Raw genomic sequence first — 17,774 nt, 5'->3', positions numbered from 1 at the left:
TGTATGGGACACCAATTCGAGTAAATTTAAAGTCCCTGTATGGAAATTTTTAAAAGTCAGGAACAGGAGTGCATCTTGAAATTTTACTAATATGCAAACAAGGAGATCTGAAATGATTGCCAATAAGAAAACACAACTATCATCAAGCGTCAAAACAATGTGGATGTTGGAATCTATTGATCTCCTTACCAGTTTTGCTACACATGAAATATCACAAACTGTTATAGGTCCAACCTGTTGATATACATAATCATAACACTTTATGTTAAATTCCTGCCAGCAGAATCATACTTCCACATTAAATCCTTACTATTCACGAAATTTTTATGAAATATAGTAAATATTCTGACCAATTTATGACCTGCATTAAACCTTTTATAAAAAATTTTTTAGTAAAGAAAATGTAATGTTAAATGAAATCTGCTAACAAGAACATATTAAAACAATCTAATTAAAAACTGATCTCTCATGCTTCTGTTTTCTGATATGTTGCGTGGCATTTCAGAAAACGGGAAAATGAGGGATCGGTTTTTAATTAGATCGATATTAAAATAGATGAGAAATGTATATTCCATAAGAGGAAATCACAAATAACCACTTTCAGGAAAAGGCAATTAACAATAGAAAAAGAGAATTTGCCCAATTTTGGTATGAAGTTCTGAGAATGATAAACAATGCATGAAAGTACAACAGTTGCATTTATTAAGGGTAAAGTTGAGTAAGATAAAATTCAATGATACATATGAAAATTTATGGGTTATTATGAAGCAATACTATTTCATTTAAATCTTTACAATATTGTTAAAAAAAATACATTAGTTATTGCTTTGGTTGATATTTTTTAAGTACAATTATAATGTGAGAGTTATATACATAAATATGTGACAAGATGGGCACAGTTATATAAACTTTCTGTTAGGAGATCAATCATGAAACAGTATATGTCATCTCCAACATGAACAAATATTATCAAACACAAAAAAATTAAAGAGTTTAATCACAACAAAGACTTCCTAAGAGTTTTCAGAACACCAAAAAGTGGTAATTTAATAGCTTTGTCATCACAGAATTGAGTATTAATAATGGAAAAAGCTGGTAAAAGATACCAATAAATTAGACACATAAACAATAGTCATCATCAGTTGAAGGAAGACTTAGAATAATTTACAAATACTTTACAGAAAAGTGATTGAGGACAAAATATATTCATATACAGAGAGAGAACAACATATCATAAGATACCAGACCTACAATTTAGTACGCCTACATTCTACATTTGACTCAACAGTGGAGCTAGAACCAAAACAGTTGGATAGCCAATTCATATACAGAGTTGAAGAGCATTTTAATAACTTAAAATTAGGAGAAAGAGAGTGGAACTATTAATCCATCATTCTTATTGTAAGAAAGTCACTGAATGTAAGGACTGAAACTGCCTAATTTATGAATCATCACAAAGTGTTGTTTAATATACCTATTTTCTATTGAGTAAACTATTATCCAGGAATTGTGTTTTTATATATCAAAGGCATCTTCATTATTAGGTTGATATATAATATTGTCCAACTAGCAGTCATACTTCTGTCCTCTAATTCTTTTTTGTAAAAAAAAGTTTATTGACACTAATTTCCTAACAGTGCCTTTAGTAAAAATGCAGGAATTAAATAACTCTTCAAAAACACCTGAGCAGTCAGAAAATCATTTTCTAATATTAGAAAATCATTTTCTAATATAAGAAAATCATTTTTTAATATTAGAAAATCATGTACTTTTTAATATTAGAAAATGATTTTCTAATATTAAAAAATGATTTTCTAATATTAAAAAATGATTTTCTTATATTAAAAAATGATTTTCTAATATTAAAAAATGATTTTCTAATATTAAAAAAGGATTTTCTAATATTAAAAAAGGATTTTCTAATATTAAGAAATGATTTTTTAATATTAAAAAATCATTTTCTAATATTAAAAAGTACCTTAATTTTTAATATTAGAAAATGATTTTCTAATATTAAAAAATGATTTTCTAATATTAAAAAATTATTTTCTAATATTAGAAAATGATTTTCTAATATTAGAAAATGATTTTCTAATATTAGAAAATGATTATCTAATATTAGAAAATGATTTTCTAATATTAGAAAATGATTTTCTAATATTAGAAAATGATTTTCTAATATTAGAAAATGATTTTTTAATATTAGAAAATGATTTTTTAATATTAGAAAATAGCTCTTTTTGTCCACTATGGCTTGCTATAGTCTTTGGGTCGATTTATTTTCTCCCCCTTAGATTTTTTTTTGGAAAAAATGGGGGTCTATCCCAAAACACATGTGCTAGCACATTTATAGTAATAGTAATACACACACCTTTTACTTCCTGAGAGCATTATATATAGTCTTTTAGATCTGGTAAAGAGCTAGCCCAAATAATAATGACATCTGGCAAGGCTATTTAATATTTTTTTTGGGACGTCATAGGTGGGTCTCATTGGGGTTTAAGCGTGACGTGGGATTGCTGATTTTTGTTAAGCGTGACACGTGAAAGTCAAATTATTGTGCCATGAAAACAGGAAATGAAGTCTAGCGGGACACTGTAAATTAAAAAAAAATCTTAATTGCTTACTTACATAGTGAAAGCGGGATGTGGGAATCTGAAAATACAGTAAGCGGGATCCGGGATCAGAACCCCCAATGAGACTCCCGTTAAGAGCAATAATCTTGTAGTTGATAAAAAAATGTGTCTGTTGAAGAAAAAAAATCAAAACAATATTTTTTAAAAACATGAGGTACAGGAAGAGGTTATTTTATTATAATTAATAGGATAAGTTAGTTAATTATGGTGATATAATAAAGAAATTATGCATTCTGTAAACCCCATCCAGACCCTCATTTCGGAGGATCTAAAAATTCGGAAAATGTTACCGTTTTCGGTCTGAGTAGTACCTATCAGTTGTCGTCTTCCGGGTGGAGGATGGCAGATGCAGCAAAATATCAGAGATTAGCCAGCGAATACGCTAAGGTTTGATCCAAATTAAATTAATTCAAGAGAGATAAACACAAAAGACGATTAATCAAAAATAATACACTGTTATCTCGGTCAATAGTTTCATTTTTATAAACCGTCCGTAAATTGCAACGCCCCCTTTTCACTGACACTGACGTCACTGTTACACTTACAGACTGTTAAATGTTTTCTAAGGTAAAGGATTTGTTTTTCCTGAATGGGAGTTGGTTCTGTTGAGAAATTTTAAATGCTGTCGTCTTTAATAATTTTATCAACAAAAATCATTCTACTGTAAACAAATGCTGTTTAACTCACAGATACTCACAGATCCTCTTCTGACTGTAGGATTCCTGAGGAATCCTCTTCTGTCAGCTCCTTGTCTAAACTTTTTTTACTTAGGTCTTGTCCGGTCGTGTGTATTTTTTCACTATAATTATATTTTTGTGTTTGATTTTCCCAGTAACGGTCTAATCTGGCTTCAAAACATGGTATTGTTGGTGCTGATACTACTTTTTCTGGTAGACTGTTCCAAATTTCTACTGCTCTTTGTGTAAATGTATATTTTCTTACATCTAGTCTAGATCTTGTTTTATACAATTTGAGTTTAAGGGACAATTAAGGGTCCTGATGTAGGATTTACTCAGCAACTTTTAGTTCATTTTTAGTATTATGCAGACACAAATGACAGTTACAGGTGACAGAGTTCAAACCCGAACTGAATACAGTTTTTAAAGGCTATAAAATTTATCAAAATAATATTCATGATATTTCAGTCATGGTCATGATGGTGTCTATATTTAAAATGTTGTCATTTACACCATCAATTATAATTAATCACTGAAAATTGATCCTTGTTTTGGACTATGAATTACATTTGTATAATATGAACCATCAATAGTTTAAAGTGGCCCTAGCTGTCAAAATTCAAGTTCATTAATTTAACTCTTGAAAACTAACAGAAAGGAGATATGGTATGATTGCTAAGGGTGCTATAAACAGTTTGGTATAAAAAAAACTAGGGGTTATTCCCCCGACTAAAAATAGACTTGGAGGGAAGTCCCTTTTTATCAACATAATTGGTAAAAAAGTATCATGTTTTTTATATTTGATTGTAAAAATAAGTTAAATAGCTTCAATTAAAACAGGTTGAATGATTAAAATAAGTTTTAAAAATTAGATTAAATACACATGTTTTAAGGGGAGACAAACTGTAAACATCCTGTTTTTTTGGCAGTGAAAAGTGCAACATTTATTTGCACCCACTGTAGCTCTTTTCGGAGCAGGCGAACGTAGCCTGAAGCATAAATTTTTAGAAAGACCAGGTAAAAACCTATAAAATTCATACAGTTTTGAATATGAAAAATGTGCATGTATCATGTCTGCATGGGTGTGCACATGGCCTGATTTCATGTTTTTTATGCATAGATTAGGCAATGTTTTTTCCGATTTTCTCTGGATAAAACTTTTTGGTACTATTAAAAGTACAATTTATTTTTATTTCATTATAAACTAGAGAAAATTCTGATTCAAATGATATCTAGTTTTATACAAGTATCTTCATTAACATTAACACCACTAAGGGTCAATTATAGATGGTCCCTCAAAATATGATGTCATAGAAAAAAACTGTTGATTGCACCCTAATGAGACAGCTATCCACTAAAGATAAAATGAAATTGATGTAAGCAATTACAGTCAACAGTACAGCCTTCAACAATGAGACAAATCCATATTGTATTGTCAATTCAAAACAATAAGTGATCATTAAAACAGTACTTAGTCGATTCACAGATTGTGTAGTCCCTAACAGAGAACTTTATACATGTACACTTAATAAAATTGAAAATGGAAATGGGGAATATGTTAAAGAGACAACAACCCGACCAAAGAGCAGAGAATGGTTGTTTGTAGGCCTTAGACATCTGAAACTTTCTTAAAGGTCGTTTGACATCCAATCAGACAGGCTCACAAATATACCTAGCCTCACAGCATACAGTCTGCCAATTTGTAAAAATATTCATTTGGTATTTTAAGAGGATCTGAATTATACATCAAAGTATTCTTATCTTCTATTTCACAAACATTGAAGTAATACTCACATTATCACATATTTTCATCATAGTCAATAGACAATATTTTATTCACACAAACACATTTACATTAAATGGTTATGGCATACAAAATTAAGACAATAAACTTACAATAGTTAAATTGATTACAATTATATTAGAGTGACAGTGGTATTCACAGCAAAGAAGAAAAAAGGCTATAAATATCAACAGTTAACACATTATTAATGTTCATGAACAATTGAAAAAAGAACACAAACAAAAATTAGGTTGGCATTGCATATTAAAAGAAATACAAGTTATACAGATGTACTTAATAAAAGACAATCATTAATATACTTTATGGTGATTTTTATAATGACTGGTAGACTGCTATTTAAAAGTACAGTCAAATGCTTAAGTGTTATAGTGGACTGCAATTTAATAAAATTGAAATTAAGATTTTTATTAATATTTTGTATATAGGTATCCCTTAATGATGTATAGCATGGACAGATTGAGAAGAAATGGTATTCATCCTCAATTTCTTGTCTGTTACAGGATAAGCAAATGCGTTTACTTCTTTCAATGTTGGTATAACGCCCTCTTTCAATTGCTAGGGAATGTGCACTTAGTTTAAATTTACTGAAAACTGATCGGTCAGTTTTGAATTTATATATATCAATATATGGGGGCCTTTTTCTAATTCTTTTAGCATGACAAAAGAAATTTAATTTTTCACATTTATTGATAGAACAATTTATAATTTGATAAGCCTGGTCATAGATTCTTTGTTGGATACTATTTATGTGATATTTTAAATTAAAAGTATCAAAAGTGAGATGACCAAAACCTAATTTATTTAACCAGTCTTTTACAATGTTAACCCATTTACTTGTTTTCTCTACATTATTATATATTTTATGGACTAAAGTGTTAGGCAAGTTTACAATATGGTTTAGAAATTTTATAGCTGAAAGCTGAATTTTAAAGTACAAAGGGATTCTGTTTGTCTCAGTTAAACAGGCTACATATGTTGTTTTGCACTGTACACCTAAAATTTCTTTAATAAATTTAATATGTAAATGTTCAAATGGATCTGAATCTTTGAACACTTGGCTTACACCCCAAACTTCACTCCCATAAAGAGTTATTGGAACAACTAAAGTATCAAATAATTTTTCAAGCATACTGCAGGAATTATCTAAAGAGACTGTTTTTTTAATTTTAAACCAAGCCTTTCTCCCTTTTTCCATAAGATTTTCCTGAACAATTTATAGTTATTCCAAGGTAACAAATAGATTTAACAGTCTCAAGATGTTCTTTTTCTACTTTAAAATAATTATAGTGAGATTTTCCATTAGAATTGAATATTATAATTTTTGATTTTTGTTTGTTAACATCAAGTTTCCATAGGGAACAAAATTTAGTATGAAGAGTAAATCAAATTTTATTTTATTGATATCATATTGGAGAGGCACTGATGTACTATAATAAGATACTGATTCTAATTAAAGGGTAGAAAATAAGTTTGTTTTTGCATACCTACATTTTATTAGTGCAGAATAATTATTAGTTGGTATATTTGATTACCATTGTGTTTAATTTAATGTCAGATATGTTTGTGGGCCTGTTATTTATGTTATGAATCATTTTGTTGGGTTTGAAATTCAAATTTTCTTTTACAGTTGAAGGCACAATTCCCTGTGTTAAAGAAAGCATATATAGATGAACAAACAGCCTGTAGTGAAGTAAAGGTATGAAGGGCATTTTTTTTATAATATATTTAGATTTATAGAAGTAAGTATGTCTATACATAGATATAAGAAGATGTGGTATGAGTGCCAAAGAGACAACTCTCCATCTAAGTCTCAATTTGTAAAAGTAAACCATTAGAGGTCAAAGTAAGGTCTTCAATACAGAGCCTTGGCTCACACTGAACAGCAACCTATAAAGGGCAGCTGAAGAAGGGCCCCAAAAATGACTTGTGTCAGGAAAACTAACTATCTAACCTATACAAGAAACACTATTGAACAACATCAACAAACTACAACCACTGAACATCAGGTTTCTGATTTAAGACAGGTCCAAACATATGCAGCGGGATTAAACGCTTTAATAGCCTTTATCCAACCTACAATGTATGCATTTACATAAGTGTTATAGGATTTCAAATTCCAGTTCAATATTTCAAAATATCATGCATTGTATAACCAATTTTTGTATTTTATATTTTATATTCTAACATGACGTCCTTCAAACGCTTTGAGTACACACCGGTGGTAAAATATGAATATATTGCATTGGCTGTTCCGATCGTACTCCCACGTCATATGTTTTTTCATGAATGAAGTACCCGATGTCATAGAATGATGACGTTATAATTTAAGCATTTTACGGGAAAATACACGCTTCTGATACCGAAAATCATCACAATAAGGAAACGTCAACAAACGATGCTAAAATATGGTATAAGCCCATTTTTTTATACATAGAAGACATATAAGTTAATTATCATTAAAATTCATCCAAATCTATCTAAATAAGTTTTGTGAATAGTTTGAGCATGTCACTTTTTCTGCTTGCTCTGTTCTTTTACGCCAATCTAAAAGTGCGTTAATTCATGAGAACGGCAATTAATGGCCTCCACCTAGAGCGCTTCGATCCAAAACAATTGCCGTATTTGTCCTATTAGAATCGAAATAATTCATGGGGGCTTGAATATATCTAGATTTTACCACGGTTGTCCCTTTATGCCGATATTTTACCCCTCGCTATCGCTCAGGGTAAAATATTTGTCATAAAGGGCCAACCCGTGGTAAAATAACGATATATTCAAGCCCCCATGAATTATTTCTTAATTTTTGTTAATATAAGTATGTAGGCTTACAACATGAGTCATCGTTCAATTATGTATGATATAGTTGAAACTTTTACCTTTGTTTTAATTCTATCATGTACATGTAGGATCAGCTTAAGGAAAAAGAGCTAGCAGTCAGGAAATTTGAACAGGAAATTGACAGTTTGACCTTCAGAAATCAGCAGTTATCCAAACGTGTATTACTGCTACAAGATGAATTAGATGATGCACAGTCACACAAGAAAAAGGGGAAGGTAGAAGTGACTGCTATTAATGGTTTATGTTTAATTGCAACAACTATTTTCTATAAACCTGATTTCTAATTTTTGTAGTGTTAGGCAGCAACCATTTTATATGAATTTGGTTAAATATACTTACCATGAAATTACATTTATATTATATAGAATATGTTTGCTTTCACAACATGTTCTCATCGCAATTAACTAGGTGATTAAAAATTACATCCATGAGATGTACTCACCTACGTCATAGTTCACCTGTGTAACATACACTAGCTTTAGTTTTAATTTTTGCGTTCAAGAGAACGCATGTTTCTCGTCGGCAAGGATTCTTAACAGTTTACTGTTGAAAATCCTTATGTTTTATAAAAGACATTATTTGTTTTCGGAATATCGGTATACGATTGATTTAATGTGAATCAGAATACAGCGCTTCTGCCAAGATTCTGATATGCACGTTTTCGTAATTTTTACAGCTTACGAGTCTGGAAATACGACGACATAGAAAATGACCTTTGTTTAGCCGCCATTTTCAAACATTATCGGGTCCGAGGAAAGGCAGAATTTATCTGTCAAAATCGGACATGTTACGTGAGTACTACGTTTTTGAAAAAAGATATTTTTTTTAAACGGATGTTTATTTCTTTTTTCACGCTCAGCTGACCGGATTTTTCACTGCATTAGAGCAATGCTACGAAACGGGTCGAGTGTAAAGTTTGGATAAAGTCGATTGTTTACAATTTGCAGTCTGTACACGAGACTGTGTAAACACATCACTTTATTAAAATCAGAATAGGTATTTTGACCAGATCTGATTGTTTTTCATGTGGAAAACGTCCGTATGGGAGCGTATACCACTATTGTCACTTGTTTACAATTTGCAGTCTGTTACGTGTACACCTGGTACACGAGACTGTGTAAACACATAACTATTGAATCAGAATAGGTATTTTGACCAGATCTGATTATTTTAATGTGGATAACGTCCGTATGGGAGCGTATACCACTATTGTGACTAGAACCTTAATTGGTTCAATAAATTTCAATCAGAAAAGGGAATCAGCCCATTTCTGATTGTTTTATTTGGAAAACGTTTCATACAGGGAGCGTAGACCAACAGTGGTAATGTTTTAACAGTTGATAAATACATCACAATCAGAATAGGGATTTTGCCCACAACTGATGATGTTTATTTGGTTAACCTTCCATTCAGGGAACATAAACCATATTTAGTGAAAATAAAACGTGCTCAATGGATCACTATAGAATTAAAATAGAATAGGGATTTTGCCCAAGTCTATTTGATTAATGTTGACATGTTTCATACAGGAAACATAGGAACTAGAACAACATGCATGATTTAGAATCTGTAAGTTGCTTTCATTCTAATAAAATACAGATTTGATATCTTACATAAAATTAAATCATAACTATTTATTGATTGCACTTTGATATTTATTGAGCATAGAATTGCACGTGGATGATTGTTGCAAATAAAATAAATTAGAATCAGATTAGTGAATTTAAGTACAAGTCTATCTGATTTTTCTAGACATCCTTCCACCCAGGGAAAATTATGTCTACTTTTTATTATATTTTAAAACAACACAAGCATAGCTAATATATGGTTGCACATTGTTTTTGTGATGAACCAACAGTTTAGTCAATTAACATATTTGCTCATATTGATAATATATTGAACAAGTGTCGGGAAATAGTCAAGACAGATATTAAAGACACTAAAATAATACATTGTTATCTAGTACAATACAAATGTGATTGCAGTTTAAGCATACCAATACATACTTCTTTTAAATATGTCCAGTTTAAATCAGGACAGTAATTCTTAGAAGCCTGAAATATTTTTTCCAGAACAGCAAATTGCTGTAAATATTTAATTATTTTTTTACTGATAAATAATTTTTCAATGCTCTAACAGACATGGAGACAGTAAGAATGGAGCACTGTTCTAAATACAGTTGATAGCTTGTGACAACTCTTTTTACTAATATTAAATTTCATGGTCAGTTTTCTTATGACAAGAACAACATGAATATTATAAGTATGAACTGCTATAACCAATTGTTTGTTTTTGTCGGCAGTAAGGAAACAAAGGCTTTTATATGTTTTTATGTAAACATTAGATTGTCTATTGAATAAAGAGTTTAGGGGATGTCATGATGCATTTCACAAAGACTCATTCAAGGTAATGGCTTATATATTGATTACATAATTCAGAGTGTACATTGCCAATGCATATAATATAATATGTACTAATTCTGTTTTGTTTTGAGTACACAAAAAAAGAGGTGATAACATAAGACTTAAGAGAATATCTTATCCTCACTATATGGGAATCACTGTCAAATTATACATATATGTATCTTCCAATCATGAAAGCAAAAGGAGTTTGGATGCTCTTTTAAAGATAGAAAATTATGCCTAATAATTTACATCTTAAGTTTTTTAAGCAATGCCAACAGATGGGCAAGTTTCTGCTATAAGGATTCATTCATTGGGTCTGTTTTATTTTTAATGTGAGATTGGTAGAACCCAACAGTTTATGCAATGGCTACACATTGTTTTTCCTAGAGTTAAATATTGATTCAGAATTCTGAAGTATAGAGGACTCAAATATGCTGATTTATAGAAACAAGATTATCATTAATTTATATCTTGTAAAAAAAAAAAAAAAAAAAAAAAAAAAAAAAAAAAAAAAAAAAAAAAAATAAGTAAAATATTGGTAAATAAATAAATAAGATTTAAGCATTGTGGATGCCGGATTTATTTAAAATACTAGACATGATCTAGGAAATAGAAGTAGTTCTCAAGATTTGAAACTATCTATTATACAGCTCTTTATATAAACCTTTTATTTAGTCAGTCTTTACGTCAGATGCAGAAAAAAAAGAATAGGTTATTTTTGGAGTAACACATGATGTACCAATATATACATATAATATATATACTTTTCAATTGGTTCTCAAATTTTAGCACCATTGTAGAAGCAGTTAATCTAACAGCAAAATGTAGGAAAAGCAATTTATTCAAAAGACTGATTAGTAGTTAGCAAATAGCTTTCAATTGTCTAAGAATAGTACATGGAAGTAAAATATAGTATGATAATTCCATGATTATATCAAATCAAATACGAAACATTTTCTTAATATTATACCTAAATATTAAAATGTCACTGTTTATTTTTGCTCATTATAAGCATAAAGTTACAAAAATCTAGTCTGGTCAAAGTCAAATTGTGTATTATCTACATGCAGGAAGGTTTTCCGAATGCATGTGATTTTAATTTCGGAATTGATGGTAATTATTCACTTTTCAATTTCCATATTACCAGCCAGAATAATATAAATATATAGCATAGAGTTAGTATCTAATGCAAGAATATGCTACACAAAATTAAAATGTGTTTATTTTAAACAATTACTTTGAATTTTAATTCAATATTGTTTTGAAAGATGTGATTATTTAAATCACATTAATTTTGTTTTTTTCCAAATCTGGGGACAAATGCAAAATTCTTCTGAGTGACTTAAGTTAACCAAATGGCTGGGTTGAAGTCACAAAATACTACAAAAAGTTGTTTGGTTTATATATATTGAATCATATCAGAATGTATAGGATTCAGATGAGGTGAACCAAGGCAGAAATAAAATGAGCATTTTTGATAGTGAAACCATTTCTGAAATAACTAAGAACACTTAGGATACTGCAAGTTAGTACAAGTGTTTTCCATTTTGTCAAACAAGTGTTTTTTCTTTAAATACAACTATAGAACTATATTTGACAAGTTGCATTTAAGTATTTCTGATAGCGAAATATTTTCTGAAATTAATATAAACAATTGTCAAGAGCAACATACAAGAGTTGTTCATTACATGTATGTCAAATTTTTGTTTTCTTTAAATTTGGAACTGTGTACATGGCAAGATATTCTAGAAAGTTAAACGCTGTGAAATGTTAATTAGAAATATCAATACATTTTATTTTAGACAGATTTTTCATAGCTGGAGAAAATCATCTGTTAGCATTCTTTTTGGATTTATAAGGACAACAATCATGGCTTTAATTCAGCTCAACATCCAAATGTTCTGTGGAAGCAGTATATCAATGGAAACATGTATACTGAAACTTTTCCACTGATTTGTCCATTTCTGTATTTTTACACTTGAGTAGTCCAATACAAAACAAAAATATTGTTCATGGTTGAAATGGTAGACATTGTATTCAAAGGTTCTACCACTCATAGAAATTTTATCAGATTTTTAAAATTTAGTCAGTTTAGAGAATTGTCATTATACAATAGTACAAGTCGAAGACTTCTCTTGAAGAAAATATTTTATTCTTAATCTATAAAATATTAAAAGTAGTATATCTAGCAGAGAAGCAAATTCTCAGGGACTATAACTTTAAAAAAAAAAAAAAAGTTTAAAGATTAATCCAGATTTAGCATAATCATGAAACAACTTTGGTTTGAGTCTTTAATAAACTTTGATTGTATTAAGGACACCTATTCACCAAGTATATTTTTTAATTGATTATAATTCTTTAGTTAAGTAGAAAAGAATTTATTTCGAAAGATATGATATTGAACAGGTTATCAAAAGACGACAGCAATCATATATTATCTGTTATTATATTAATATAGACAGAGACATATAAATTGAATTATATGTCTCTGATATAGAGAAAACAATGGAAAGTTAAAGAAAGGTAATAATGTTTCCAAATAAACTTAAGTTTCAAAGTTGAAAGTAAATGAAATTAAGGTTGGATTAGTTCTTGTCGATTTGTACAAGCAACAAGAACAACCTATTCAGAAACAAATGCTTATTTACTGTTGCATAAATATTACAACACATTTAGCTCATAATGAAGGAGCTTTAATATAATTATTTCTATACTGACCTGCAGATTATTTATTCATCAGATATAGAAAGATGGGGTATATATATACATGTGAGTGCCATTGAGACAACTCTACATCAAGTCTATTAATTTTGCATACTTGTATTTATACAATCTGCAAAGTTTGCCTATGATACATATAGTTATGCAGCATAGCTTCATTGTATAATAAATTCAGTAATTTCGGTTTTTACTAATATCCGTATTTACAAAAATTTAATGGAGTTACATTTTAAAAAAAAAAATCACATTATTTTTTCTATGTTGAAATTGTATGTGTGTGAGAGAATTTATCCTCCACCAAATGAAATACTGCTTGTTAATCAGTAAATATTCTATATAATATAAATGTAATTTCATGGTAAGTATATTTAACCAAATTCATATAAAATGGTAATTTTTGAAATCTCAAGAAGAGATTTTATATGAATTTATAGGGTTAAATATACTTACCACAATCCACCACCACCCCTGGAATAAATTCAGTTTTTTGTTCACTTAATTGAAATTATTCAATTAAAAGACAAATTAAAACTAAAGCTAGTGTATGTTACACAGGTGAACTATGACGTAGGTGAGTACATCTCATGGATGTAATTTTTAATCACCTAGTTAATTGCGATGAGAACATGTTGTGAAAGCAAACATATTCTATATAATATAAATGTAATTTCATGGTAAGTATATTTAACCCTATAAATTCATATAAAATCTCTTCTTGAGATTTCAAAAATTACCATTTGATTTGGGAACTTCAAAAGTAAGGTTATGACACTGGAGAGAATTTGTATGAATGTTAAACACATAATATAGATTAACAAAATGGAAATGTTAAATGTAGAATAACAGATGAAATAGAACAAAAATGTATGTTTTATTTAGAGTTAATTTTGAATTTAAGAATTTTAAATATTTTTTAGAACAAACATTCAGATGCTAGCTACACTCCATCCTCAATATCAGCTGGAGTATTCAATGAAGAACTTCAAAGGAAGATTGAAGAAAATGCCAAGCTTAGTCAACAGGTGAGTTGTACATACACTGATTAGTCTGTTACATATAAACATACAGCATTTAGATTTTAAAAGTAGCATTGTTCGTTATCCAAACATTGTTTTGTAAGAAGAAAATCAGTTGGTACTCGGTTGTATATTACTTTTAAAACAGTATTAATGCTATAAGTATTAAAACCAGCTAAATTATGGAATATAAAGAAATATTAAAACAGAACCTACAAATAAAATGTAAAAGATTTTATCTTATAAAGCATTTGGTAGAATTCTTAATTACTGAAAACTTTAAATATTGGCTGCTGAAGGGGTATGAGGGTAGACATTTTCACTTTTTACACTTATGCAGAAAAATCCCCTTATGCGTTAAAGTTTGTACAATTACCCAATACAAATGTTTAAGAAATGCACTTACTGTTTGACATTTGGATTTTATTTCCAAAACAATTTTTAAGTTTCTGAAATGAAATTATTAAAATATCAACTTTTACGGTAAAGAATTTTTAGAAAAATTGAGAAACTTGTTACTGTAAATTTAGAAATTGTTGCGTGCATTTATTATTGCTATTTTGTCATTTAAGTAATAAATGCGATTTTAATTTTTAAGATATTGAGAAAAATCTGGTCTTTAATCTAATCTAAATGTGAGTTTTAATTATTGCGATTATAACCTTGTGATATTTTTTCGCAATGATAAAAACATTGCAATAATTACTTAACTTACAGAATTCATTTTTGTAAAAATTTGTAGGCTGATTTCATATCTTTGATAGTCTATATATAAAAAAGAAGATGTGGTATGATTGCCAATGAGACAACTACCCACAAAAAGACCAAAATAACACAAACATTAACAACTATAGGTCAATGTACAGTCTTCAACAATGAGCAAAGCCAATACCACTTACTTTATTTACACTTGTGGGAAACAGTATAATCACCTCTAGATGTCTTATTTTTATGACTTTTTAATTGTATGAAACTTTAGTAAATTACCACATTTTACAAGGTAGATGATAATTATCCTAATCATCTTAAAAAAAATTATGTGGCCAGTTATAATTGTATGTGCCATAACCTTACACTGTGGATTAATGCAAGTTTTCCTCAATCCAGGAAAATTGATAGCAACAAAAATGAATGAACCCATAGTATATGTTGTGATATTTTACTAGGTAGATAATAGTACTTGTATGTATCAGGGGCTTTGAACAATGTTTAAACCAATCATCTTTTAATATGTGGTACATTATAAATGAATGTGTCATGACTTATAGATTTTCAAATTTTTACCAGGTAGATGAAAGTACTCGTATGTATCAGGGAAGGATAGAAGAACTTGAGGCCAAAGTGAAGGAATATGAAGACAAATTTAATCAGCATCAGGAAGTAAATGATGTGAATAAAGAGAAGAATAAAGTATTGATAGAGAGACTGCAGGAGGAGAAAGCAATGATTGAGGTGAGTCATTACTGTGGATCAAATCGTATTTGAGTTTTAATTGATTTAAACCAGGAAATATAATACCCATCAAATTTGATTAATGACTTACAATCTCTACAGTGCTTTTAAAAGTCTAGTTAGTGAGACCTTCAACACTAAGCAAAACTTAACACTTCACTAAAGACCATGAAATTTATATTTTCCATAAGTTCAAATTCTGACACCAAAAAAATCCTTAAATCAATGAAAATGTTGTTGAACAGAATACCAAAAGTCATAAATTTATTGTTTTGAGTCATTTAAATCATTTTATTTTTAAACTGTTGCCTTCCATTAATTGCTCTGCATGATTTAAGGCAAATGGTAGGAAAATTAAATTCAATGCGATACAAGCAACAGCAAGTTAGTTGATGCTACGAGTCGCTCAGTAATGTGAAAAAAATTCGGGATCCTTTACCATAAGCCTAGTGAATTTTGTCATTTCCTCTTATCCATTGAGGGCAAACTTCAGCAAAGTCAAATTAAACCATTAAATGAAAAAAAAATTGAAAAATTCTCGTACAACAGCTTTATTTATTATTCCAACATATTATCAGTTCAATTTTTATTAAAACAGTACTCAAAACACACAAATTTGTATAAATAGTCATAGTAGTCAAAAATATAAATATTATGTTTACAAAGATAATTTTTTTACAGTCTTAAAATCATACTTAACTAATCCAATAGATTTGTGTTATACTTGCAGGTTAAACTTCAAACATTAGAAACCGATACTAAAAAGTACAGATCTCGGGCAGATAAAGCGTAAGTTGCATTTTACTTAAATGGGAATAACTATCTACCAAATTTATTAGTTTAATACACATTGGACTGGATTGTAAAATTTTAAATCTAGCTTTATTATTTTATTTGGCAAGTACCTATTATGTTCAGACTTGAAAATAATGAAGTTTGATATAAAATACATAACAAAATTATCTCCCTTTTCATTTGAAATTGATTAACAGATCTTGAAATTTATTTATAGATACAGAATTTTTTTTATACTCATTAAATTCAATTGATTAATTTCTAGAGCCAAAACAGTTCTGGAAGATATTTATTCACCTCTTTCACATCAGGTTTATATGACTTACCACAATATTCAATTAACGCCAGTTAGAGATATATGTAATACTCGCTCAGATTATTGAAATTAAAAACTATCTTTGTAATTATTTTGTATTCTTAAAACTACAAATGTACAGTTATGCTACAAATCTAAAACACAACTTCTAGTTGTAGGCTTATCTATAGTCATGCATATTCATTAGCTTTGTGTAGGCATGTCAAAGTCGCATACATGAGAATGACAAGCCAGTACACACTGTTACGATTTCATTTACTAGTATTAAAAAGATAAATATAACACCAGGGGATTTTATTGCAATTTTATCTGAGAATAAGTTAAAATAAACCCTTCAAGAAAATTTCCCATTGTTATTAAGGAAAGAGTTAAAGTTTTAATTGATGTCATGTATTTATGATTACAGAGAAGAAAGTTTGTCAGATGTTCAGTGTCAGCTACAGAAACAGTTAGATACTGCCAACAAAATAATATCCGATAAACTTCCTTTTATAGATACAAGTATGTATAATACACAAGGAATCTACCTTGCTGTCTTTATTCCATGGAAAATTCTTTTAATAAGTTCAAACATGAAATCAGCAATTTGAATGTACTGTTTGTCTGGTTTTTGGATAAGTGTTGGTATTTTTTTTTTAATCCTGGCCTAACAAAATCAACATTTTATAAGTAGAGATTCTTGGACATAAATTTTCATTTAAGATTATTTTTTGCAATTACTATTTTTCTTTTCAATATCCAAACAACATAAGATCAATGTGAATCAATAGCCTTATGATGTTTAAAAGTCAAAATGTAACAATGAGCAAAAGGAGGCTTTACTTATTTTCCAAGCAAAGTGTTCATAATTTTTTTTCTCACCCTTTTTAGATCTTTTTAATATATATTCATGTACTATTTTACAGAAAACAGAGAATTAAATGGTTTAAATTTACCCACCCATGATAGAAAACACCAGCTACGAGCCAGAGAATTAGTTAGTCAGACAGCTAACCATCTGACAGATATGGTCCAAGCCTTGTCTAACTTCTTTACATACTCAGAACAGAGATCTAAGATTTACCCAGCAGAATGTATTAATGAACCAATGAGTCCTGTTAATATACAGGTATAC

The 17,774-nt window shown here is 29.2% G+C and overlaps 1 protein-coding gene across 1 annotated transcript in view; it reads left to right on the top strand.

Annotated features, from left to right (window-relative positions):
* The first annotated feature begins 2,954 nt into the window (after positions 1–2,954).
* Positions 2,955–17,774, top strand: part of LOC134710117 (protein phosphatase 1 regulatory subunit 21-like) — a 59,680-nt gene continuing 44,860 nt past the window's right edge. Inside the window, exons 1-8 of the mRNA XM_063570325.1 lie at positions 2,955–3,023; positions 6,745–6,813; positions 8,024–8,170; positions 13,999–14,103; positions 15,385–15,549; positions 16,280–16,338; positions 17,067–17,161; positions 17,566–17,768. Of these exons, the coding sequence (XP_063426395.1) occupies positions 2,976–3,023; positions 6,745–6,813; positions 8,024–8,170; positions 13,999–14,103; positions 15,385–15,549; positions 16,280–16,338; positions 17,067–17,161; positions 17,566–17,768 (891 nt within the window). The 5' untranslated portion in view covers positions 2,955–2,975. The remainder of the gene's footprint in view (positions 3,024–6,744; positions 6,814–8,023; positions 8,171–13,998; positions 14,104–15,384; positions 15,550–16,279; positions 16,339–17,066; positions 17,162–17,565; positions 17,769–17,774) is intronic.

The sequence above is a fragment of the Mytilus trossulus genome, chromosome 3 (genome assembly GCF_036588685.1).
Source record: "Mytilus trossulus isolate FHL-02 chromosome 3, PNRI_Mtr1.1.1.hap1, whole genome shotgun sequence".
In the NCBI taxonomy this organism is placed as follows: Eukaryota; Metazoa; Mollusca; class Bivalvia; order Mytilida; family Mytilidae; genus Mytilus; species Mytilus trossulus.
Note: the sequence above shows the minus strand (reverse complement) of the source record. Positions and strands in the feature narration are given on the sequence as shown.